The sequence below is a fragment of the Mytilus edulis genome, chromosome 10 (assembly GCF_963676685.1).
Source record: "Mytilus edulis chromosome 10, xbMytEdul2.2, whole genome shotgun sequence".
NCBI lineage: Eukaryota > Metazoa > Mollusca > Bivalvia > Mytilida > Mytilidae > Mytilus > Mytilus edulis.
In genome coordinates this window covers 16,020,443-16,046,882 of record NC_092353.1, presented here as the reverse complement: position 1 = coordinate 16,046,882, position 26,440 = coordinate 16,020,443, and the positions used below count along the sequence as shown (strand labels likewise).

The 26,440-nt window shown below is 32.3% G+C and overlaps 1 protein-coding gene across 1 annotated transcript in view; it reads left to right on the top strand.

Moving 5' to 3' along the window:
* The window catches only part of LOC139492612 (3'-5' exoribonuclease HELZ2-like), a 77,491-nt gene extending 51,427 nt beyond the window's left edge, over positions 1–26,064 (top strand). Inside the window, exons 11-19 of the mRNA XM_071280761.1 lie at positions 1,785–5,712; positions 11,014–11,099; positions 11,758–11,892; positions 12,343–12,480; positions 19,780–20,384; positions 21,921–22,145; positions 22,412–22,595; positions 25,247–25,414; positions 25,796–26,064. Of these exons, the coding sequence (XP_071136862.1) occupies positions 1,785–5,712; positions 11,014–11,099; positions 11,758–11,892; positions 12,343–12,480; positions 19,780–20,384; positions 21,921–22,145; positions 22,412–22,595; positions 25,247–25,414; positions 25,796–25,971 (5,645 nt within the window). The 3' untranslated portion in view covers positions 25,972–26,064. The remainder of the gene's footprint in view (positions 1–1,784; positions 5,713–11,013; positions 11,100–11,757; positions 11,893–12,342; positions 12,481–19,779; positions 20,385–21,920; positions 22,146–22,411; positions 22,596–25,246; positions 25,415–25,795) is intronic.
* Positions 26,065–26,440: the final 376 nt, after the last annotated feature.

Here is a 26,440-nt window from a genome sequence, read left to right as displayed (position 1 = left end):
GACGTACCATGATTTGGTGGTACCAACAGAAATATTTGTTCTTTTGCATTTCCTTGGAAAAGCAAGATAAGGTGTGCCTTCAGTTCTTTCGTAAAGTACAAGATTAAGAAAAACTTATTTACAATGGGAACTATTAACAATCGACAGTGAAATCTTAAAACGTTTAAAACGCATGATTAAGCGTCGAGTTTTCAATTTTAATTGTAAAGTTCCTTGAGAGCAGAAGTATCGGAAAACACTCGATGAAATGAATTTATGTTTTATACCTTGAACTATTCTTCTTGGTAAAAATCGAATGTTTGGTTTAATACTATATTCTAATATGTATGAACATTTTGAATGCTTCATAAAACGTTTAATGTCCTTAAAGTTTTATTCATTTGGTGTTTTCGAAGCGCATTCTTGGACTCCATTGGGAGTAATCAATACTAATTTTTTTTTTGTAAAATGTGCCCCTGGTGTGTTACCTAAAAAGATTTAAATATCATGCAAGGAATGTTAACCTTTATTTTCTGCTTTTGCAAAAGAATGTTATAAACAGTACCCAACTTATAGTATGAATATATTTTTTTTCGAAAGAAGTATACAAATAACAATCATTAAATATGTAATAGCATTACAGCCCAAATAAATAATCTAAAGTGAGTAGTAAAATTCTTGATAGGTTCCTTTGTAACATGTTTTGTAAATACTTTATTTAAAAAATATTCTTCTTGTTTAGATGTGTTGATGGCCACCTCACATATCACATCGAATTACACTTTAAATAAGAGCAATAGTATTATGCCACTGTTCAATAGTCAAACATCGATTAAATTGAAACTAATCCGGGTCATAAAACTGAACTGAGGGAAACATGTCAATTATAAGCTAAGAGAGGAAAACAACGAAACATCAGAATCAACTGATCTGCTATAAAAACAATAAACAATAGCCCCATAATTTAAAGTGTAGGAATATTGAGCAATATTGTTTGTCCATTCGTGAAAGCGATTATGCATTAAAACAGTTGAATTAAAATACTTAATAATTAAACTCATCATAGATACCAGGAATATATTTTGTATATACGCCAGACACGCGTTTTGTCTACAAAAGACTCATCAGTGACGCTCGAATCCAAAAATATTAAAAAAGCCAAATAAAGTTCGAAGTTAAAGAGTAATGGGTGCGTAGTTCAAACAATTTGGGAAAAATATTGTTGAAAAAATGGAAAAGAATGTTAACTAAACTTTCTCCAAATGTGATTCTTTGGATGCAATGTATACGAAATATGCGATCATTCCAAAATCATTAATAACATTAACGGTACCAATTGTTCTGCACCAGATGGACATTTCGACAACACATGTCTTTTCAGTGGCCATTAACATGTCAAGTGAATTATTTGTCTATGTGCATGTACATAGGGAACGATCATAACATTTTTTACCAGTTTAAAAGACTGAGTATAGAGGATGATTCAACTAGAATACAAAGCACACAACATTTATCCACAATAATAGGCAATCATTTTTACAGCTGAAGGACGCATCCAGGTGCGGTAATTTCTCGCTACATTGAAGAATTGCTGGTGACCTTCCGCTGGTTTTTTTTCTATGGTCGGGTTGACACATTCCCCATTTCCATTCTCAATTTTATACTCATTAACATCTTTGTCATCCTTTCATCTTTAGCGCAATAGTTCTATTTACTTGACCGATTTGACTTCCGTCAAATATCTATTGTATGTATGGAAACCATATATGAATTTATTGTATATCTAAGAATCGTTTTTATTTTAGCTAAAGCAGATTTTGTTAATCCATCGTTGAATACTGATGCTGACGTTACAGAAAGATGCTTATCCAAATCGGAAAGAATTATAGGTCATAATATCTCTAAATCATTGCAACCGGAATCATCTAGTACATCAGGCTATGAGTCTGACACAGAAAGTCGTAATCGCCAACATCAAAGACGACAATTTCAGTTCAAAAAAGTACCCCAAAGTCGCAAAACATTGCATGAAATAGAGGACATTTCTGAATCTTCTGGCTATGATACAACTGCTGATTTAACTACATTCTCATCATTTACACCAGACAAAACTCCAAAGCAGCAATTAGAAAGGAAAATCGCTGATACTTTCCGAAAAAGCAAATACTTACCAAAAGATCAGTCTTCCAGTGACTCTGACTCTGAAAACGATATGGTACCAAATACAACAAGTGCAATGAACTACTTTCAACAATCATGTCAGCTTTCTGAAGAGTATAAGAATAAAGAATTCTTTCATAGTCATGCAATTCAGCATGGATTAAAATTATCAAAACGTTGTGTTGCACGACTGCAAAATGAATGTGCTCGGGAAAACAAAGGAAAAAAGGATTTTTATACTGAGTTCCTGAAACCACAAAAACTGTTGTCTTTGCTTCAACGTTACCCAATGAAGTACAAGCAAGGTATATTACAAATTGATTCATCACATGGAGCTATCTGCAAAATTAAAAATTCAACTGATGGAATTGACCTAATAGTTATATCCGGACGCTCTAAATGTGGAAAAGCTTACACGGATGATGAGGTAGTTGTAGAAGTTCTGTTGGAAAATTCAGAAATTCCTAGACTCGGAAAAATTATCCAACCTAGACAAAAAGTGTTCGGAAAAGTCATTGGCATATTGGCAAGAAAACGGAAGGAAAATATTGATCACCCTGTATATGTTTGCGAGTTAGACAGTTTCGACAACTACAAAGCAAAACCTATATGTAAAACAATACCTAAACTACATTTAGTACGAAAAAACGTCAAAGAGAAGAATTATTTCACGGTAGATTTATATAAATATAATGCAGAGCGAAAAGATCTCTTACCGGACAGACAGATGAGGATTACACCTAGTCGACGACGAAAATACTTGTTTTATGTAGTTTTTATTTCATGGCCGGTGAGATATCCAATAGGGGTTGCCATTGATGTTCATAAATCTACTACATCATTCTTAAATGGAATGAGGATATTGGATTTACAATACGAAATTCCAACAATTTACAAGCCATCGACTGTAACGCAACTTCAGCAAAAACTGCATGTAAAATTTGCCGATAAAAAGGCAAATCGAGAGGACTTAACTGAAAACATTAAAGCTTTCACAATCGATCCAAAGGGTACAAAAGTGTTAGATGATGCTATTAGTATTGACAAATCAGATGACGGTAGTTTCCGTGTAGGTGTTCATATATCTGATGTGACAGCATATATTGAAAAGGGAGACGAGATAGATATTGAGGCAGCGGAACGTGCTACAACATATTTCTCAGGAAGGTATAATGATCCCCACTGCATGCTACCGGAGCCACTCAGCTTGGATACATGCAGCTTACTTCCGGGACTTAGCAGACTTACAATAACTGTTTTTTTATTTTTTGGTTCTGATCTCAAACCGAGAGCTCACACTATTGTAAAAAGTTATATCAAATCTTCAGAACAGTTAACGTATGAACAAGTGCAAGCAGTAATTGATGGAAATTCAGTAAAATCAAAATGGAAAGAAAATATCGATGATTTGTTCCGAATTGCAACAGCTGTCAGACAGAATCGTTTGGGAAACGCCATGTGGGGTGTTCCCTTTGAATACGATTTTGGAGAAGATTTAGAAACTAGAACAAACTGTTTTGAAGCTTATTATCTTATTGAAGAGTTTATGATTTTGGCAAATGAATCAGTTGCAAAACTTCTGATGTCTTTACCTTCATTCAAAGATCGCGTCCCTCTTCGATGTCAAGATGCACCACCTACGAAACGTGTTCAAGATTGGTTGAAGTCATATCCAAAAATATTAGATCAGATTATTCAGTTACAAGGAGTAAAACCTCTGGAGCATAGGGAAATTTCTTTTACAAACTTAGAGGGTGGACTTAGATATGCAGAAATTAGCTTCATCCAAAAATGGATTTGGAATCTTTTCGCCTCTTATATGAATGAAGGAAATTTTCGTCAAGCAGGAAGACTTCTACGTCAAGATGAGATACATCCATATCAAGCACTAGCGATAGATGAATGGATAAGCTTTCAGGAAAATGCAGAATACAGATGTTCTGGACATTTAGCAACCAAACGACAAGGAAGTCATTTTGGATTGAACAAATATCCCTATGTTCATTTCACAGCTCCAATCAGACGTTATATCGACATAGTTACACACAGGTTATTACATGCAGCCATCAGCCCCACTTCTACTGTAAACGATATGCCATACAGTAGTAAGGAAGTGCAAACAATTTGTACACAAATGAACAGAATATCTCTTCAAGCTAAAACTTATGACAATAAATGTAAATCGTTACATTTAGCGTCTGATCTTCAAAAGAAACCAACCGTATTTTATGGTTTTGTCAAATTTAGTTCTGATCAAGACCTAGCGTTGGTGTTTCCAGGTCTTAGATATTTAAATGACGAATGTACAACTTTGACTTTAAATAATCTTGATGTTTGTTGTCAACCTATATTCAAATGTGACGTCGAAAGGGTAAATTTACCTGCTGATAGAAGTATTATGGAACTTATATGGGATAAACGTATCTACTCGAATTTGAAACGGAGACCAAACCCTAAAAACCCAACAAAAGGATACCAATATGCACAAAATGATGAGCCTCAAAGAATATATCCTCATCAACGCACAGAAATACATCAGTCAACGAAATGGATGAAGTATTTAGTTTCAGCTTGTTCCATCAATAATTTGTCCAAATGCAAACAATCATTCACCGAAATAACTGATACTAGTCTTTTTAGATATGTTACTTCTAGTTTTCATACTGAGTATGACATCAACTGTGAGTTGGAGAAAAAAAGACAGTCTGACGAGAACATTGATGATACACAGACACCAAATGAAGATGGTTTGAATTCTTTGTCTACAAAAACTAAATCAAAGACTGAAAAACGTACGAAATATCCCTCAATTATTACTAAACAATCTTGCAAATTTTCTATGACATTTAGTCATGGTCAAGTAGTGTCTGTTCAAATGTCAGCCAATATCCAAAAGGGTATGCTGACTCCTTACATTCAATTTGTAGATATGACAGAGAATGTAAAGTTTTGTTTGGAACATATGAGAGATCCTGTTTTTTGTTTAGAACAATATACTGTTAACAAAACAAAACCGAAGTACGAAAATCTCGAGGAATATAAGGATATATGGTTACCAATAATACAAATGGAAAGTGTTATGAGCGCGGTTAGATCTGACACTATTGTAATCAACGATGTTGATGTCCATTTAAAAGATAGTGATGGCTCTTTTAATCTAAAATCAGAATTCTGTGATGAAAGGAATATCATTCTGTCTTCAATGCCTATTTCATTTCTAGACAAAAATGTACCAGCTGATGGCAGTGAGGAAAGCAAGAAATATTATATGCCGCGAACTGACTATCTTTGTATCAGATGTCCGTTATTACGAAATCCACTAGAACCTGGGGCCGGATACTGTCTAGATAAACCCTCTGAATTCACTACATGGAACAAATGGCGTCCTGATGAATACTATATCTGGTCTACTCATGCTAAAATAACAAGTGTAGACACATACAAGAACTCGGGAAATATAGCTGTCAATTTCTGCATTCATAAAAATGCAGGCAAACGACCTCCAGATCTACCCTCTGGTAAAAATAGACTAAAATGTTGTGTTGAAATAATGCCAAAGTCTGCCATCGCTATGTAAGTATATATCATTATTTGCAATAATTAATGACCATCCCGAAATTGAATTAGAAACAGCTAAGCGCTTATTTTTCAAATGCACATTATACTATTTTGGTAAAAAGTTTATTATCACTTACATACTTTAAGGACATAAAACGTTACTTTATTGATACGAACAACTGCAAATTGTGATGTCAAGATATAATTTTAGAAACTAAGTTTCAGATTATATAAAATAATTAAATGATTACAAATACAATTATGAGTGATTCATTTTGTGATATATATTAAAAAAAGTAATTGCATAACATCGAATATCATTTAATGTAATAAATCGTAAATAAGACCAAAGCACTTACTTCATTATAATGTTAATATATTTTTGGAATTTATCAACTAATCAAATATATTTCTTGTCGTAATTTCGTAAATCATACGAAACTTATTATCTTTATCAATTTCACATAGTATCTTCATCAATTAACCATGTTAATCATTACTATTTATTCAGTGCTCGGAACTGACACATTTTAAAGCGTACGTTTTCATATATTTTGTTCATAACTTTAGATAGTATTTAAAAATTAGAGATAAAACTCGCTTAAACAAAGTCGACCTTATACATTTGTTCTTCCATTTAAGTGTCTAGTCAAATTTTATGCACGTATTCAGAAATTTAAAAATCCTTGGCTTTCAAATTGGTGTATGTTAGTTCGGAAAAGCAGTTTGAATGCATGGCATTTATATATATTAAGTGTTCTTGTAATTTTAAAGCCAGACTAAAATATTGTTTGTTTCTTTCCCATTGAAATTGAGTTTAGGAATTTGTTTTTCAATTTATTATTATTTACACAGAATAAATTGTTGCGATTGTTCTATGTATTGTTAAAAATATATTTCGTGTTGTAAAGTATGGGGTTCCGTTTTAAATGCAATTTAATATGATTATGTATTATATAAGTAAGGCCAATTCATTGTTCGTTAATAGCAGACTAATAAGTCATGAACGTAGGAAGGAGATGCAGATTTTGGCTATGCCAAAGTGACAATTATGTGGTGATTATTGTAACAAAGCTTTCATTGCTATAATCATGTAATCCCGAACAAAAAGGTAAAATAACAAAACACCAACTCCGAGGCAATTCAAAAGCTGGTTCAGGCATTTTCTTATATAAAACGGTTGATCATGATAAAACTACATACACTTTGACAATTATAATTCTTGTAGTAATTGCTTTGTGCTTACTCTTTACCACATGTTGACATACAACATGATTTTTGACAATCACATACTAGTAGTCTGTAAAATATCAAATACAAAAGCTTATACAAAAACCTTTTCAATTTTATTTTAGTTTCTTATCATCCCTCACTTAAGTATTTTATACATGAAACGGAATTAACTGCATCTTTGTTAACTGATGATGTCGTTAGTAAATTTTACAAAAGGGTGACTCCAGTTTGTAACTCTCCAACACACCTTGAATATATATATTTGACGGTATAGAGGTTTGATAAGCGTCTTTGATTGTACAGCTCTAATTTCACCGAATCATATCTAAAAATCCCTAATTCATCAAACTCGAATACTTGCAGATATCTGAAGTAAGTTTTATAATAGACTTGGTAATCCATCGTTTTTACGAATGTCAAGTTGGTCAAATATTCAACATTCAACATTCAACATTCAATTTTTTTTTCTTGTATCGACTTTCAACATTCAACATTCGATTTCAACATTCAACAATCGTTTCCAACATTCAACATTCATTTTCAACATTCGTTTTCAACATTCGATTTTCAACTTTCACTATTCGTTTTCAAACTTCAACATTCGTTTTCAACATTCAACATTCTTTTTCAACATTTCAGTTTTAACTTTCAACATTCAACATTTTCAACATTCAACATTTTCAACATTCAACGTTGGTTTTAAACATTCAACATTCGTTTTCAACATTCGATTTTCGATTTTCAACTTTCAACATTCGTTTTCAACATTCACCATTTGTGTTCAATATTCATCATTCGTTTTCAACATTCAACATTTGTTTTCAACATTCGATGTTGATTAGTTTTCAACGAATGTTGAATGTTGATTAGTTTTCAACGAATGTTGAATGTTGAAAACGAATGTTTAAAGTTGAAAATCGAATGTTGAAAACGAATGTTGAATGTTGAAAAAGAATGTTTAAAGTTGAAAACGAATGTTGAATGTTAAAAACCAATGTTGAATGTTAAAAACCAATGTTGAATGCTGAAAACGAATGTTGAATATTGAAAACGATTGTTGAATTCTGAAAACGAATGTTGAATATTGAAAACGAATGTTGAATATTGAAAACGAATGTTGAATGTTGAAAACGAATGTTAAATATTGAAAACGAATGTTGAATGTTGAAGCGAATGTTGAAAGTTGAAAATCGAATGTTGAAAACGAATGTTAAATGTTGAAAACGAATGTTGTAAGTTGAAAACGAATGTTGAATATTGAAAACGATTGTTTAATGTTCAAAACGAATGTTAAATGTTCAAAACGAATGTTGAATGTTGAAAACGAATGTTGAAAGTTGAAAACGAATGTTGAAAGTTGAAAACTAATGTTGAATGTTGAAAACGGATGTTGAATGTTGAAAACGAATGTTGAATATTGAAAACGAATGTTGAATGTTGAAAACGAATGTTGAATGTAGAAAACGAATGTTGAAAGTTGAAAATCGAATGTTGAAAACGAATGGTGAATGTTGAAAACCAATGTTGAATGTTGAAAAACAATGTTGAATGTTGAAAACCAATGTTAAATGTTGAGAACAAATGTTGAATGTTGAAAACGAATGTTGAATATTGAAAACGAATGTTAAATATTGAAAACGAATGTTGAATGTTGAAAACGAATTTTAAATATTGAAAACGAATGTTGAATGTTGAAGCGAATGTTGAAAGTTGAAAATCGAATGTTGAAAACAAATGTTGAATGTTGAAAACAAATGTTGAGTGTTGAAAACGAATGTTCAAAGTTGAAAATCGAATGTTGAAAACAAATGTTGAATGTTGAAAACGAATGTTGAATATTGAAAACGAATGTTGAATGTTGAAAACGAATGTTGAATGTTGAAAACGAATGTTGAATGTTGAAAACGAATGTTTAAAGTTGAAAATCGAATGTTGAAAACGAATGTTGAATGTTGAAAAAGAATGTTTAAAGTTGAAAACGAATGTTGAATGTTAAAAACCAAAAACCAATGTTGAATGTTGAAAACGAATGTTGAATATTGAAAACGATTGTTGAATTCTGAAAACGAATGTTGAATATTGAAAACGAATGTTAAATATTGAAAACGAATGTTGAATGTTGAAAACGAATTTTAAATATTGAAAACGAATGTTGAATGTTGAAGCGAATGTTGAAAGTTGAAAATCGAATGTTGAAAACGAATGTTAAATGTTGAAAACGAATGTTGTAAGTTGAAAACGAATGTTGAATATTGAAAACAAATGTTGAATGTTCAAAACGAATGTTAAATGTTCAAAACGAATGTTGAAAGTTGAAAACGAATGTTGAAAGTTGAAAACGAATGTTGAATGTTGAAAACGAATGTTGAATGTTGAAAACGAATATTGAATATTGAAAACGAATGTTGAATGTTAAAAACGAATGTTGAATGTTGAAAACGAATGTTGAAAGTTGAAAATCGAATGTTGAAAACGAATGGTGAATGTTGAAAACCAATGTTGAATGTTGAAAAACAATGTTGAATGTTGAAAACCAATGTTAAATGTTGAGAACAAATGTTGAATGTTGAAAATGAATGTTCAAAGTTGAAAATCGAATGTTGAAAACGAATGTTGAATGTTGAAAACGAATGTTGAATATTGAAAACGAATGTTGAATGTTGAAAACGAATGTTGAATGTTGAAAACGAATGTTGAATGTTGAAAAACAAATGCTGAAAGTTGAAAATCGAATGTTGAATGTTACAAACGAATGTTGAATGTTAAAAACGAATGTTGAAAGTTGAAAATCGAATGTTGAAAACGAATGTTGAATGTTGAAAACGAATGTTGAATGTTGAAAACGAATGTTGAAAGTTGAAAATCGAATGTTGAAAACGAATGTTGAATGTTGAAATGGATGCCAAACAAGAATGTGTCCAAAGTACACGGATGCCCCATTTGCACTATCCTTTTCCATGTTCACTGGACTGTAAAAATTGGGTTATAATCTAATTTGGCATTAAAATTAGAAAGATTATACTATAGGGAACATCTGTACTAAGTTTCAAGTTCATTGGACTTCAATTTCATCAAAAACTACCTTAACCAAAAACTTTAACCTGAAACTCCCACTTTCATTTTCTATGTTCAATGGACCGTGAAATTGGGGTCAAAAGTCTAATTAAGCTTTAAAATTAGAAAGATGATATCATAAGCATAAGTGTACCAGAGATGGGTCCGATTACTGAACGAACGGATGGAAGGACGGAAGGACATACGGACGGACGGACGCACAGACCAGAAAACATAATGCCCCTCTACTATCGTAGGTGGGGCATAAAAAAAATAATGTTGAATGTTGAATATTGAAATCGAATGTTAAATGTAGAAATGGATACAAGAAAAAGAAAAAAGAAAAAAATTGAATGTTCAAGGTTGAATGTTGAATATTGAACCAACTTGACATCCGTATCATTTTTATCCAATCAAAAAGAAAAATCACAAAAAAACTGAACTATTAGGAAAATAAAATCGGAAAGTCCATAATCACATGGCAAAATCAAATGTCAAAACAAATCGAAAACGAATGGATTAGAACTTTAATATTCCTGATATGGTACAGGCATTTTCAAATGTAGAAAATGGTGGATTAAACCTGGTTTTATAGCGCTTAACCTCTCACTTTGTTGTCAACTGACCTTTATAATAACGATGGGCGTGCGATAGTACTCGAAATATTGTAATTCAAATAATGACATTGTACTAGTTTAGGACACCATTACATTAACATCAAAATGTAATGTACTTTAATGTTGAAGCTGAGGAATATTGATTCAAAATTAAATTCATTTCGATATGTTGCTTTGTAACCACTGTCATGATTTTGTGTTTAAATGCATTGTTACATATCAGTTCGAATGTTTTTGTTACTACCTAATTTAAGTATTTCGTTTCTTATTAGGTCGGGAAATATTATCAGACTTCGAATATTTTATCTGATAGTCGTTGCTATTGTAGTACTGTAGAACACAATGACTGTCCTTCAAATCTGCTGAAATTGTTGTAGCAAGCTTTAGATACATGTTTGTTTTTCATTTACAGGAGAATTGAAAATGCTATCAGATTTTTACATGAGGCAACAGCTCTTTCAAGGTCAATTGCTATCAAGAAAAATATTCCTGATTTCAGTGAGTTTTTAAGTAAAATCCGGATTTTTATCAAAACTTATAAACAATAAAAACGTTAACTTTTATATATGTACGTTATGCTTATATAGATGGATGTATCTGATTACATTTGTAACTAAGAAATAATTCCTTCATGTCATGCTCTATGGTCATTTTAACATGAGTAGGCATACTATTTGTCGATATTTTACACTGAGTGTTAGCAATTATTTCGATTATAATAGTACAAACGCTGTATTGTAAAGGTCGGATCGTGCGAAAATCCCTCAAAATGTTAAGCTGTTCTCATTTCCTCCCCGTGTAGTCTGTAACTTGCATTTTCATATTTAATGATTTTAATAATTACAAACAGGATAAATGTATTTTCCTTGATGAACACTATATAAATCAAGTTAATGTAAGCTGCTAAAATGTATATATTTTATTAAAATAACAATGTAAATAACAAGAATATAAACAGTAAATTTGTGCGTCTATATCAAACATATGTTGTGCTCATTCGAACACGTCTTTGTTTTCAAAGCGTAATAAGGACGTCATATTAGAATACGTATCTCTCATGTTTTACAAGCTTTTCCTCACATTTTTTATTCTGTTGCTGCAATGTTTATTTTGCTGAAATTTATATGAAACTGAATGAAAATCCTTTTGTTTGAAGATGATGCCGATGATCATTTGAAAGCTATCAGTCAAACAGACATAGAAATAGGATTACCTAAAAATAATAAGGATCAGAAAAAGGCAATTAAGATGGCACTTACAAAGCGCTTTAGTTTAATACATGGACCACCAGGTACGTCACATTTAAAAAGTACAATATTGGCATTAATGTTACAGCATCAACACCGTAGTTTGGTCATATGTTTCTCTTCAGTGGTGCTCAAATAAAGTATATATTGATATGATGGCTTAGTTGATTAAAGTTTACAAAATTAACTATGGTTCTGTAAAAACTATAATCAATCTAAACAGTCCGATTTTTGTTAGGCATATTTTCCGAGAGTTCTGTGTTTCAATGTTTGTTAGTCTTTAAGTGTACCTGTACTTCTATATTGTTGAACATGTGAATCAAAAGACGATTCTTATTAAGACTAGGAAAGGCTTATATATATTAGCTAACACTTGTGATAGATTTGTGAGGATCAACCGCAAAATTTAGAAAAATACCTTTATTTGTATTGTTTTATATGATTTTAAAAACCCAACCACATATCTGACTTTGTCTTTTTGTATGGTTATACAGGTACAGGGAAAACAAATACGGCGATTAAGTTGATATATCTATTTGACGACATCAACAAACGGATCGAACACGATGGGGGTGGAAAGAAATGTATTTTGTTCTGTGGACCTTCCAATAAATCTGTAGATCTAGTTGCTGGTAAGATTATAATAAGTATATGTATACATACATGTATAATATTAAACATATGGCAATATATAGTATAACGGTTGCACTGCTAGTAAGCTTCATAAACGATTAATGCATATTTTACCATTGACCTCATAATTTAAAACACAATGAGATCACCCCTAGTTTTTGGTGGGGTTCGTGTTGTTTATCCTTTAGTTTTCTATGTTGTGTCATGTGTACTATTGTTCCCGTAGGAAATAAGTAGTAGGAATCTACCTAGACACTAGTAGGAATGAAGTAGGAATCTACCTAGAATCAAAGATTCCATGTAGAAAGGAGGCGGACATGGAAAATAAAAATTCTGACTGGAATTTTTTATTTTCCTTCTTAGTACCAAAATCCTACTACCTAGGTGGAATTTTAAAAGTCTGTATGGATTTTTTTCTGTTTTGAAAATCTGATTTGATTATATATTTTCCTACTACATGTACAAGATTCCTACCAGAATCAATTTATAGATCCCTACCAGAAAATCTTTCTACCTGGAATCTTTTTAGTTATCTTGAACTGGATTCTTGTTTGCTATTGACACATTTTGCAGTGTTAAATGCAAGCAAGTTCCAGTTCACAAATTCAAAAGTTGGAGGTGAAAAAAAACATGAAATGTTGTGTTGGAACACAATGCTGCAAGCTAGGGTCACACAGCTTCATTATAGAAATAAAAGAACATATGGCTTATAAAAACTGAAGGTAATTCTTATACATTTAAAATGATTTTTTTATCTGCCTGCTAAACATATTTAGTAATCAATTAATTCAACAATAGTTTGTAATTTCACTTATTAATTCACTCTTAATTACATTTAGGAATATTTTTGGCTAATCTTCATGTTTATGTACATGTATAACACAATTTCTAGCTTGCATATATTGCAGTTTCCATATACATTTTAAAAGTCCATTTTCTTAAAAATGAATGTATTCTATGAATTTCCTTTGTTCTTTGTTGTTGAGATTCAAACTTAAATCATTGACCCAGTTGTGTATTTGTGAATATACACTTACATTTTGTATATTTTTAGATTCCTATCAGAAAATACTTTTTTCTGGGTGGAATTTTGAAAAATTCCGACCAGGTTTTCTAGTATGAATTTTATTTTCCTACCAAATTATTCCTACTAATATTCCTACTAAGAAATTCCTTCTTATTTAAATTTTTGGGCTATTTTCCGTGTGGATTCCTACTACTGTCCGACTATAATATCACTCTTTTCTGGTAGGAATTCAGAGCAATGTTCCTACTATATTCCGTGTACATCCCATATGGAACATTTCGTACAGGTTTGTCTGTTTGTCTTTTTCATTTTTAGCCATGGCGTTGTCAGTTTATTTTAGATTTATGAGTTTGACTGTCCCTTTGGTATCTTTCGTCCCTCTTTTAGATCAACCGTTGAATAGAGATCGTTAATGAACATTTGTAATTAGTATTATTTATATATTTATTAATATAACACAAATGACATGCTTAAGACCACATAGAAAAGCATGAAATAGAAGCTCCGTATTAATTTTGTTGCAGAGGAAAGCAACGCTTCTGCTAGTCGTGTATTTAAAATAAATCACACACGATGAACGTGTTTTAAAAACAAAATTAAAATAAAGTACACCAACTGACATTATATTAAATATACACGGTTTCGACGTGTTTATTTTTAATCATAAAGAGTATCAGGGATATTATCTTACCTCCTATAGATTTATGAGATATGATTGGCTAACGGACTACACGTGGTAACAAATATATTTGGTATAGGGTGCCCTAAAAAATACATGGTTTGCTACCATATAGGGTAAGCAACCATATGGGGTTAATAAGGTGTGACTTCCCTTTCTGGAAGTTTTAAACAGTAAACGTAACTGAAAATGAACGATTGAAATACATTCATAAAACAAATTTAAAGCTAACCACGTTGTTATTGTTGGCTTTTTGTTGTTGTAAATAACCCAGTCCCACTAGGCCACGATCGCACTACGATCTGTGCAAATTTTGATGATCGTAGTGCGATCGTGTATATCGCAGTAAGGTCGTATCACGGTCGTGGCGAGGTCTTCAAGATCGTGAAGAGCGTGGCCAACTTTGAACATGTTCAAAACAATCATGGTGCGGTCGTGGCGAAATCAGGTCGTAGTAGAAGCGTAGTGAGAGCGCACTAAGATCGTAGTAGATCGCAAAGGTCGCTGTACAATCGTAGCTAGAGCGTAGCGAAAGCGTGTAGCGAAAGCTTAGCGAAAGCGTGATTCTATTCGGAGATACTGCGCTACGATCGCACAGCGACATTATCACGACCTCACTACGACCATCACGTTCTCACTGCGACCCAACTACGCTTCCACTACGACTATACCACGCTGTTCACGACCATTGTACGATTCTAGCAGGCCCTTGCCGTCCTCATCACGCTCTTCTTACGACCTGACTAAGTTCACACTACGACCATCATTCTCATTGTCATTTTCACATAAAATATATTAAAAAGCTCCCTAGATTTTGTTTGTTTGAATGTAATTATTCATTTGCTCTAACGGCTCAACCATGCTTCTCGTTTGTATATAGGTTAGACCGTTTTTTCCCGTTGAAATGGTTTAACACTAGTAATATGTTGGGTCCTTTATAACGTGCTGATTGATGTGAGCCAAGGCTCCGTGTTGAAGGCCGTACCTTGGCCTATAATGGTTTACTTTTATAAATTGTTTCTTGGATGGAGAGTTGTCTCATTGGCACTCATACCACATCTTCCTATATATATATTGATACATCTATGTTATCTCTGCTATCGTTCACTAAAATATCGTCATTGAGCTTTATGGACCAGCAATACTAGTAGGTTGTAATTTAGGTTGTATTGGTCGGTCCGACATCTCTGCTAGATCAGGATTCGTTACTTTGCTCCCTCTGCCTCTACATCAACTCCTACCACCATGCCCACGTGTTCTGGGAGATTTTGGTGGCATGACTGTATGTTTCCGAGAAATCTACGATTTAATCAGAAATAGAAGGAATTGAACTGTATTGATATGGAACATGATGTTGACGTTATTGCTGAGAACGTAGTAAGATCGCGCTGTGAACGTAGTATATTCGTGGTAAGAACGTGTTATAATCGCAGTAAGATCGTGTTGCAATCGGGTAACTCGTGGTATGGTCGTTGTGAGAACGTGAAGAGCGTAGAAAGATCTTGATAAGCGTAGTGAGGTCGCAGAATAAGCGCAGTGAGAACGTGGTATAATCGTAGCGGGATCTTTGTAGAAGCATAGAGAGGACGTAGTAGCATCGTGAAACCAACGACAATTTACATTTTCATGCCGCTCATACCGCGACCTCACCACGATCTAAATTTATTTTAGATCGCGGTGAGCGTGGTGCGATCGTGGTCTAGTGGGACTGGGGCTTAAGACAAAAAGAAGTAGATTCTTAATCATATTAAAACTAAGCATTGAAGACTTAAACACTTTGGTAGCCGATAGTCTAAATACCACATGTAAAGACAGTCGGTAAGATAAATTCGTTATACGGTGTGCTAGTGACCTAATACGATATAAATGGGGTCAGTAAATTCCATATTGGGACTCGAGCTTTGCTCTGATCGCATATGGAATTTACTGATCCCATATAAGTCGTATAAGGTCACTAACACACCATGTAACAAATAGTTTAAGGATGCAAACGCTACAATAATATATATTTTAAAGTTTTTCTTGTCTTGTAATACACCAATGGTGTCATGATTGATCAAATAAAACCCCACCTATAAGTGGTCGCTCTTTGAGCAATCCTAACACCACAGGGCGTGTTACACGACAAGTAAAACCTTACAATATGCGTTATTTTAATTTGATATACCATGAAGAATGTAAGAATTGTCTGGATTATCATCCTATTTTACGAATCAAACTAAAGTGGAATATTATTTCCTTATGTGTTAATGTTCAAATACACCATACGGTTAATTTATACAATGAAATCAACCCCACTTGTAAATGAAGATACAAACTTTAGAAATCACTCTCCAGCTACAAGCTCAAAGCCAGAAACATCTAATAAAAAAAATCAAGTCATTAAAAAATTGAAAACAACACGTTAAAATAATTTCTTGCGTCCGAAGCGCTTTTCTGGATTTACCTTCATCAGGAACGCTCAAAGCCAAACATTTGAAATCCGAAGATGGTTAAGTAACGAAACCGTTGAAGAGCTATATGTCAAAAATACCTAAAATGAATAGCCAAATTAACCTAAAGCCAACTTTGCCTGAGGGAGTTGAAATCTTAGTTTCTTAATAATTTCAAAAGTTATAAACGGACAATTTTAGTAAAGTTTGTTAAATCATGTTAGTACTGAAATACTGACTACTGAGGTGATGATACCCTCGGGGACTTATAGTCCACCAGCAGAGGTATCGACCCAGTGATGTAAAAATTGAAAACAACACGTTTATAAATTCTTGCGTCCAAGGCACTTTTCTGGATTTGCCTTTAGCAGGAGCGCTCAAAACCAAACATTTGAAATCCGAAGATGTAAGAGTACCGAAACCGTTGAAGAGCTACGTATGTGTCAAAAATACCTAAAATAAATAGCCAAATTCACCTAAAGCCAACTTTGCCTGAGGGAGTTGACATCTTAGTTTCTTAATAATTTCAAAATTTATAAACGGACAATTTTAGTAAAGTTTGTTAAATCATGTCAGTACCGAAATACTGACTACTGAGCTGATGATACCCTCGGGGACTTGTAGTCCACCAGCAGAGGTATCGACCCAGTGATGTAAAAAATTGAAAACAACACGTTAATGATTTTTGCGTCCGAAGCGCTTTTCTGGATTTACCTTCATCAGGAACACTCAAAGCCAAACATTTTATATCCGAAGATGTATAAGTACCGAAACCGTTGAAGAGTTACGTATGTGTCAAAAATACCTAAAATAAATAGCCAAATGGTCCGAGACCACAATTATTTCGTAGTGCATTTCTTTTAGAACATAAATGAAAATAAAAAAAATCCCACCTGCGCTTTCTCAAAGAAACTTTTTCAGTGTGTTGTACTACTTTTAGGACAAATTATATCAAAATTATAGAAAACTTCATCGTCTCTAACTCAAAATATGGACAATTTTATGTTTAGGGCGTCTTCAAATCTTTTGACAGCTTCCGAAGTGCTAATTTTTAACCGTTTTCAGCTGGCTCAAATCACTACTTTCCTTTACAATTCTTGACCCAAATTTTTTTACAGTGTAATTTTACCCCCCTACTTGCAATTTGAGGCATTAAACATGGAGAAATAAATTTGGAAGGGGTATAAAAATTAATGGCAAGTAACCCACTGTCAACACGAGGGACTATATTTGTAACCCACTGTCAACACGAGGGACTATATTTGTGAACAAAGAAAGAAAATCAAGGGAAGACAATAGTGGTCTCGGAACAACGAAAATCAATGGAAAACAATGGTGGTCTCGGAACAACGAAAATCAAGGGAAGACAATGGTGGTCTCGGACCTAAATTAACCTAAAGCCAACTTTGCCTGAGGGAGTTGAAACCTTAGTTTCTTAATAATTTCAAAATTTATAAACTTAAAAACTTCAATCAGTTGATTTAGTGTATAAACGTCATTTACGAATATTGATGGAGCTCTTCCCTTTAATAAGTATTTTGTTCCGATTGGGTGCAATTACTATATCCTCAGGAACGATAAATTATAGACTTATCCCTCGAGTTTGACATAAGCAGAATCTATTGTGACGATATTGATTTTGAAATTGTAAATCCCCCCTTGCTTAACAGCAATATACCAACTTCACCTGCATATATAATATACATTTCCCGACTAATCCGTTATTCAAGAGCTTGCAGTTGCTAGGTGATGAATCAGGATGATGCACGTTTTGTCCAAATGGTCCAGTTTCTCAGAATTAATTCACCGGAAAAATACCAAGACCTTTTTGATAGATATTCCGTATCAACTTCAAATCTAAAACATGATGGTCTTGAAGGTTAAAATCTAGATTCTGAGGTTGTTAATCATCTTAATAATGTGTTGAGGTTTTTTTCTTTTTATTTTTTCTTGTACATTTTTTTACGTTAACTGTTTAGACTATTTTGTGGTAATACCCTTTTGGCGTTGTTCGGTATTTATACATCCCCCAATTGTGTTTTTGTTTTATGTTATATTTTTGCTTATGTGAGTAGTAGCTTTGCCTTTATAGTGTTTATTTACCTCTTTTCTTTTTTAACATAATTGTTTTTGGGTTTTTTTTTATAGTTATTCAGAATATAAAAAAAGGTTGACAGCCTTACCCAATGTTGTAAATTGTATGATAGAATTATATGCGACTGTCTTATAAGTGAGAAGTTAACCAAGCTATAAAACCAGCTATAATTCACTATTGTCTACATAAGAAAATGCCTGTACCAAGTCGGTTATATGACAGTTGTTTTCTATTTCGTTAACTCTTGCCCCAGCTTCTGATTTTGCAATTTTAGACTTGCCGTCTAGAATTTCATAAGACATCGGTATTTTTGTTATTTTTTTTTTATTGTCAGAAAAATACAACACCTTATACAATTTTTATATATAGATATCGACAGATTGTAATGCCGTTAATTAACAAATTTACGTTGTTTGGTTTTAAAATAATATGAATACATGTCTTTGACATTGTCTGCTGAAATCCTCACGATCTGCAAATGTATATTGTAAGTTGTGGGATACAGCCTTATGACAGAAGGAATGCAGTTTGTTAGTATTTTCATTATTCGTGAAGGTTGAGTGTCTGCATTTACTTGTTTTAGAGAATAAACAAATCAGATAGAGAATACTATGCCTAATTCTCAAATAAACTATTTATCATTCTTAGCTAAATTTGTGTGGTGAGCGTGCAAGGGGCTTGGACATATGCATTAATTTTATCAATTGATCAAAGTATAACTTTTATCAATATAAGAAGATGTGGCAGAATTGCCAATTAGACAACTCTCCATCCAAGTCACAATTTGTAAAAGTAAACCACTATAGGTCAAAGTACAGCTCCAAAAACGAGTATTGTAAAACCATTCAAACAGGAAAACCAACTGTTTAATCTATATACCAAAAACGAGGAACGAGAAACAATAATTCACTTATATGTATAATGAATTAAATTGGGTTTTAAGACAGTGCAATTACCTAGCGTCAAGATTTTAAGTTTCGTCTAGAACTTTAAGTGTTGTAAAAATGTTGTTTTGTTTTTTCTTTCTTTTTAAATTGGTGTAAAAATTCTGTTCTTTTTTATTAGTGAGATTTCTTAACAACGTGCAACAACTACAAGAATGTCCTCGCATAACTAGGCTTTATGGTGGTTCTTTAGCTAATTGTGATTTCCCTATTCCTGGTAAATTTTATTCTGCGAAAAAAGGAGACGAGAAACCAGAAGAAATGCTGAGATCTATTTCCATTCACTGGATTATTCGACGTGAAGATAAACCATATGCTGCAGAAATAAAAGAATTTGAAAATGCGATGGAAGATGAAAGTAAGCTAAAAGTTGATGTTATCAAGGAATATACCGAGCTTCTTTCAAAAGCTACACGGGAAGAATTGACAAATTATGACGTTATATTTTGCACTACATCTGTAGCCACTAATTCAAACCTTTTTTGTAATTTGAAAAATGAAATATATCAGGTCATCATTGACGAAAGTGGAATGTGCACGGAACCCGAATGTTTGGCAACTATAATTGCTACCAGAGCAGAACAAGTTGTTCTGATTGGAGACCATAAGCAGTTGAAACCAGTTATTCAGTGCCAACAAGCAGAAAGACTTGGCTTGTCAAAATCGCTTTTTGAAAGATACTGGCAAAGTAATAATGTTGTACAGATGAAAACCCAATATAGAATGGTAAGAATCTGTACGAGTTAAATATGGTCTGCAGTTAAGTCTTTATAAAAAATAACAGAAAAAAATACGGGATGGTATATTCGTCTTAAGGTAGATGGGGTGTCTAAATTATAATCCATAGAATCTTTTAATAATTTGCCAAAATGTAGTTTATATTCTGCTTGTTTAAGAACACTAATAAAAAGAATGGGTCACCGGACTTATTTTCACACTACAGGTTGTGCAAAATTGTCAAATTTTGTATAGATTATGCATGAAAAACCCAATTTTCGGTCATAAAACGAAAACCACACCATAAAATTTTGAGATAAAATATGAGAAGATAGCTCCAGTGTTATTCTTTCAGATAAGAAGAAGAAAAATGGGGTCACCGGACTTGTTTTCTTGCTACATAATAAAATGAGTAAATTCCTAACACATTCTACTGTTAAAGTAACACTATCAGAATTATCTGCCCTTGCATTTGAGTTGTTTCCCCTTATTTGGCAAAGTTGGGAAAAAATGAATCAAATAAAAGTACTTGTTTTTTGGTAAAATCCAACCATAAATATGATAAAATATGGCATATTCTATATTATAATGAAAAATCTTATTCATGAATTATCTACTAATTTCAAAATTTGCACATTTTATCAAAAATCTAGACCTTGTTTTCTGGAATTTCAATATCCAAAATGGAGGAAGACACCCTATCTACCTTAATTATATAATTCTTAATTTGTTAATTGTTAATTGTTAATTTGTTAAATGTAATTTTATAATTTGTAACATGTATTTGTAACATCCGTTACAGAAATTTCCTTCAATCTTAATTTGTGAAACGTAACGAAAATGTGTAATTGCAATTTCCTTTTGTTGTAAACGTATATTTTTTGTACTAAACTAGTATATTATATTCCATCGAGTAAGTAAATTCAAAGTAGATGCAACTCTTACATTTCTAAATCTAATTTCTTTGTTTACGTCATGTTTTTTTTGGATGTGTCAGTGTTATTGTTACCGCTCCCTCCAATGAAAACTTCTGTTTCTAAAAATAACTTAAATCTAAAATATCGACAAGTCACAAATCAAAAAGGTTTACTTATCAAGAAACTTTACAAATAAGGAATAAAATAGTTCCACAATATTCCGCATGAGTTTACTGTAGATCTATGTCAACTCGGACTTCTAATACAATAAAAAACAGAAAGACATCTTATGTAAGAGAAAATTACTCTACAATATACTAATGTCTTTTGAATACGTCAAGCATTAAATCGTCTGTGTCTTAATATATTAATGAAAAAATAACAAGATATTTGTTGTCAAAACCAAACTCTCAAAACAAAATTGCATTTCTGTATATGCCATTTGAAAATTAAAGTTCACAAAGGATGAGTTGGTTTTTTTTAAGTTTATCTAAAAAAAAATAAAATTATATAACGCATAAATTCGATCAAAACGGAACCCTTTCAATTGATGTTTTTTTATGTTTTGTTTGGAACTATTTATCCATTTCACACAACAAAAACTGAGTACACTATTAATGCTTTACAGCACAAGAGCATTTGCGATTTCCCATCCAGCAGATTTTATGGGGGTAAATTACAAACAGGCAAATCCACATCGTATGAAGAGGACCCTCCACTGCAAATATGGGGAAACAACAATGATAAACGCCATATATTCTGTCATGTGGAAGGCGAGGAAGATATATTGACCGTTAGCAGTGGGGAAGGAAACATAATGTCAAGAAGCAATAAAGAAGAAGTGAAACAAGTTGTATGTTATGTTTTGAATTGATTGTTTTATTTTTTATTACAAAACGTTAAAAATTAACTTTATTTAGATCTGTAAATTCTAAATTAACTATCATATACAAAACTCAGATAAGGTATAATATGTTTCTATTTCACACATGCTTTATTTTAAACTTTTGTTTTGTTCTGTCTCTATTTAATATCAATTGAAACATTTATATTTGCTATCAAATACTTGTTCTGTGTTAAACGACACACTTTGTTATCAATTTTCTGTATACATTACAGCTAAAGATTTTCAAGTACTTGTTTGAACGCGAAAATATTTTTGGTGACAAGCAGAAACGGATGGTACCGAAATGCACTATAAATATAATGTCTCAGTACAATGCACAGTGTAGTTTAATCACAAAGGAATTGGAGAAGGAAGGATATCATGACGTAAATGTGAATACTGTTAATGGAAGCCAAGGTAAGTAATTTAAAATTTGTTTCAGCAGACAAATAATTAAGTTATCATTTTAACATTGAATATCTACTTATAACGAATTTTGTACTAATGATTGATCATAATCTATTTCTTTCACTAAATATTATAAATTCCATTGGGTAAGTAAATTCAGAGTATTGGCTATAAGAAGAAAATGTTCTGCTTCTTTTAAGTGTAGATCATTTGTATCCAGATTTTAAAATCAAACCTTAGAGACAAGAAATACGCAACGAGACATACAATTATACTCGAGTCAGGTGTCCTACAAATCCTCAAATACGGCAAGTCTTATATGTATAAGACAAATCCACTATCTGCCTCTTACCACACTAGTTTTGCTTTATTATTTCACCAGTTAATGTAATATAAAATCACATTTTATTGTTTCTGTGATGTAATTCAATATTGATATAGTATTAATAAATATAAAACAACGTTCAAACCTATGTCTGCGATGGATAAAAACCGGATTTTTATACCTGTGCATGCAAAATAAATTTCGTGGTTGAGGGATCTAATTACAGCGCAAACAACTTTTTCAAAAGACCCCAAAAAAAATGAAAAGTAAATTTTAACAAAATACATTTGACCAGCAGATTGACAACGGATGTTTTCAAATCCTGTTGATTGTTATTGGCGATTGTCAAATAAATGGATCACCAGATGTAACAAAATGAATCTAAATTATTTATCAAAACCAAACAGAAAACAATAAACTTGCGGAAAATATGGTATACCGCAAACAACAGGTGCAAAAATAAGTACACCATATTCGGATTTCGACAATTAATATATCTTCAGTGATGTTAGGAATCGAAACGGTATTTGGAATGCCATTTACTTTATCTTAATTAAGAATAGACTCTTGAATTTTGAAGAGTTGAAATAGGATGAACGGATATCATACACCCGAAGGCAAACAAAAATAAAGCCCAAACGAAAACATATAGACAAGTCTAAATTGAAAACAACGTTCAAACCTATAATTGCGATTACAATTGCCAAAATAAACGGACCACCAGATGTTACAAAATGGATCTTAATTATTAATTTATATATAACCATTTGATATAAGTTACATGTTTTTAAAGTATGCTATACGAAGACGTTGTGTATGTATAATTGTTTGAAACATTGGGATTATGTACCCCCGGAATAAATTACATATACTGTGTTTGGCAAAACATTTTGACAATCTAGAGCCTCAATGTTCTTCAACTTTGTTCTCAAATTTGCATTTTAACTTTTTTTGAATTCGAGCGTCAATGATGAGTCTTTAGTAGACAACACGCACAGTCTGGCGTGCAATATAATAAGTCTGATATCTTTGATGAGTTAATTTTGTAATTATATTGTTTATAAAATCAAGTTGATGTGATGTGTTATAATAAGAGAGGATTATTAAGTCAATGTCATGTCAATATTTCAACATTAACTAGAACACACCCGCGAAATCGCGGGCATTCAGAGCGTAGTTTAAAGTATCAGTATGTAAAGTGTTGGTAGAAGAATTTTGTTAAATACAGAATGACTGGAGAATTTCAGCAAAAGTATCAAAAGTCATAGGTTATTGTGGACAGGAAAATGTTTTTTTTCACCCTCCACCTTTATTTCCAAAGTTCCCAATTTTTGGTTTTCTATCAATTTCAATATGAACATTTATTTAAGTAAGGAGCCTGTAATTCAGTGGTTGTCGTTTGTTTATGTGTTACATATTTGTTTTTCGTTCATTTTTTGTACATAAATAAGGCCGCTAGTTTTCTCGTTTGCATTGTTTTACATTGTCATTTCGGGGCCTTTTGAAGCTGAGTATGCGGTATGGGCTTTGCTCTTTGTTGAAGGCCGTACGGTAACCTATAATTGTTAATTTCTGTGTCATTTTGGTCTCTTGTGGAGAGTTGTCTCAACATGGCAATCATACCACATCTTCTTTTTTTTGTAATCAATGAATTTTGTAAAAGATTTAATGACTGGAGAATTTCAGAAAAAGTATCAAAAGTTCACATGAATAATTTTAGCGCTTATCTGTATATTATGAACATTCATTACTATATAAATAAAGCGATTCTAAGTTTACTAATCGATCCATGGTGATCATTTATATAGTTTACAGACCCTCTCTATTTAATAAACTCTGTGACTGCCGTGGATAGTAAACTTGAAAATTATAGCAGATAAAATTCTGAAAATACACTTTATTCGTAGTATATGTATGTTCAAAGTATACAGAAAAACGCAAACCGGAAGTCTAATCTGACTTAAAATTTCGTACAATGACGGGACAATACCCGGATGCCTTTTTTTCTCGTTTTTCTCCTAAAATAACTCAATCTGAATAATCATATGAATGGATGACAAATGCGACTATGCACTGTACCTATAGGACACAGAGGCGTGTTGATTAATTTATTGTGGAAAGAAGAGAAGCGACACCAAAAATGAGGTCTTCTCGTTTAATAGTATAGATATGTCTTTCAAATGACGGAAAGAACTTAAGAATACTTTAAATTACAGCTTCGTACGATAAACTCAGTAGTCTGCAATTGTTTGGTTTTGTTTGTTTTCAGTGAGTTTATTTTGTTATTGATATTCAAACATACTAAAACTCTAAGAATACTTTTTTCATGTTTAAGGTGGAGAATGGGACTATGTAATTTTTAGTTTAGTACGATCGTTGCCAGAATTCAGAATTGAACAATATCCAACCTTAGGATGGTGCAAACGTAACCTTGGATTCATTACAGATGAGAACCAGATAAACGTGGCGCTTACACGAGCAAAAAAAGGGTTATTCATAATAGGTAAGTTTATAAGTTTCACTATTTGACAACATAGAGTGATTAAATGATTGACGCTAAACGCCAATTTCATTACTATTGTGCTAATTCGTGACGGTGAATTTTATTGGTGGAGGCAGTCATAGTTCTCGAAAAAAAACATTAAACTTCTGTATGAAGCTAACAAGCCTAGTCAATTAAGATTGGAGTCGAGTGCAACCGCAAGAGCAGGTTTTAAACTCATAATTGCAGTGTTGACTGTTGAGTGTTACCCAAATTGAAAATTTTTTACCGTTTTTCACCTATTTTTACTTTTTTTAAATCACAAGAAAATTGTTACAATAACTGATATTTGTTTTGTCCAATTTGCAATGTAGTGTATGTATGTAACTTTAACATTTTTAGGTAATCGACATTTGTTGAGTTGCAACCAGGTATGGAAAGACTTGATCAACACGTATGGCAGTTTAGGTTGTGTTTATGATGCAGCAGAATTTCCGAAACCTTTCCGGAAAGTCAATAGAAAGAGAAGTCGAGGGAGAAGTCAAGAAGTTGATGAGGAAGGATTCCAAATGGTTTAAATGTGATAAACAATTACCGATTTTGCGATGCAACACTTTCAATGAAAATGTAAATACCAAACAAGTATTGACTATCTGTTATAGAATTGAGATATTTTTATTTTGTTTGATTTTTTTCGTGAGAGTTGGTTTGATATATCTTTTTTTATCAATTTTTGTTATTGAAGAGATATTATTTATATTTTATTACTTGTTTCTGTAATATGTTTAAACTATATATTGTCCAAATTAAACCTGAAGTCATAAATTAATATCTTTTGAATAATCTTAAAGAAACTAATTTTGTATTTGGTATCATGCATGATCTTGGTTTTATTATCTTTACGTTTATTAATCACACGTTAAACATGTTATATATTACTTCATATTTTTTCGAAGTTCAATATGATTGATATGCTTGAGCGGCTAAGTTTACTTTTAAACACGTGAACATGGATTTTCTTTATGATTTTATCGTTTGTCTTATCAA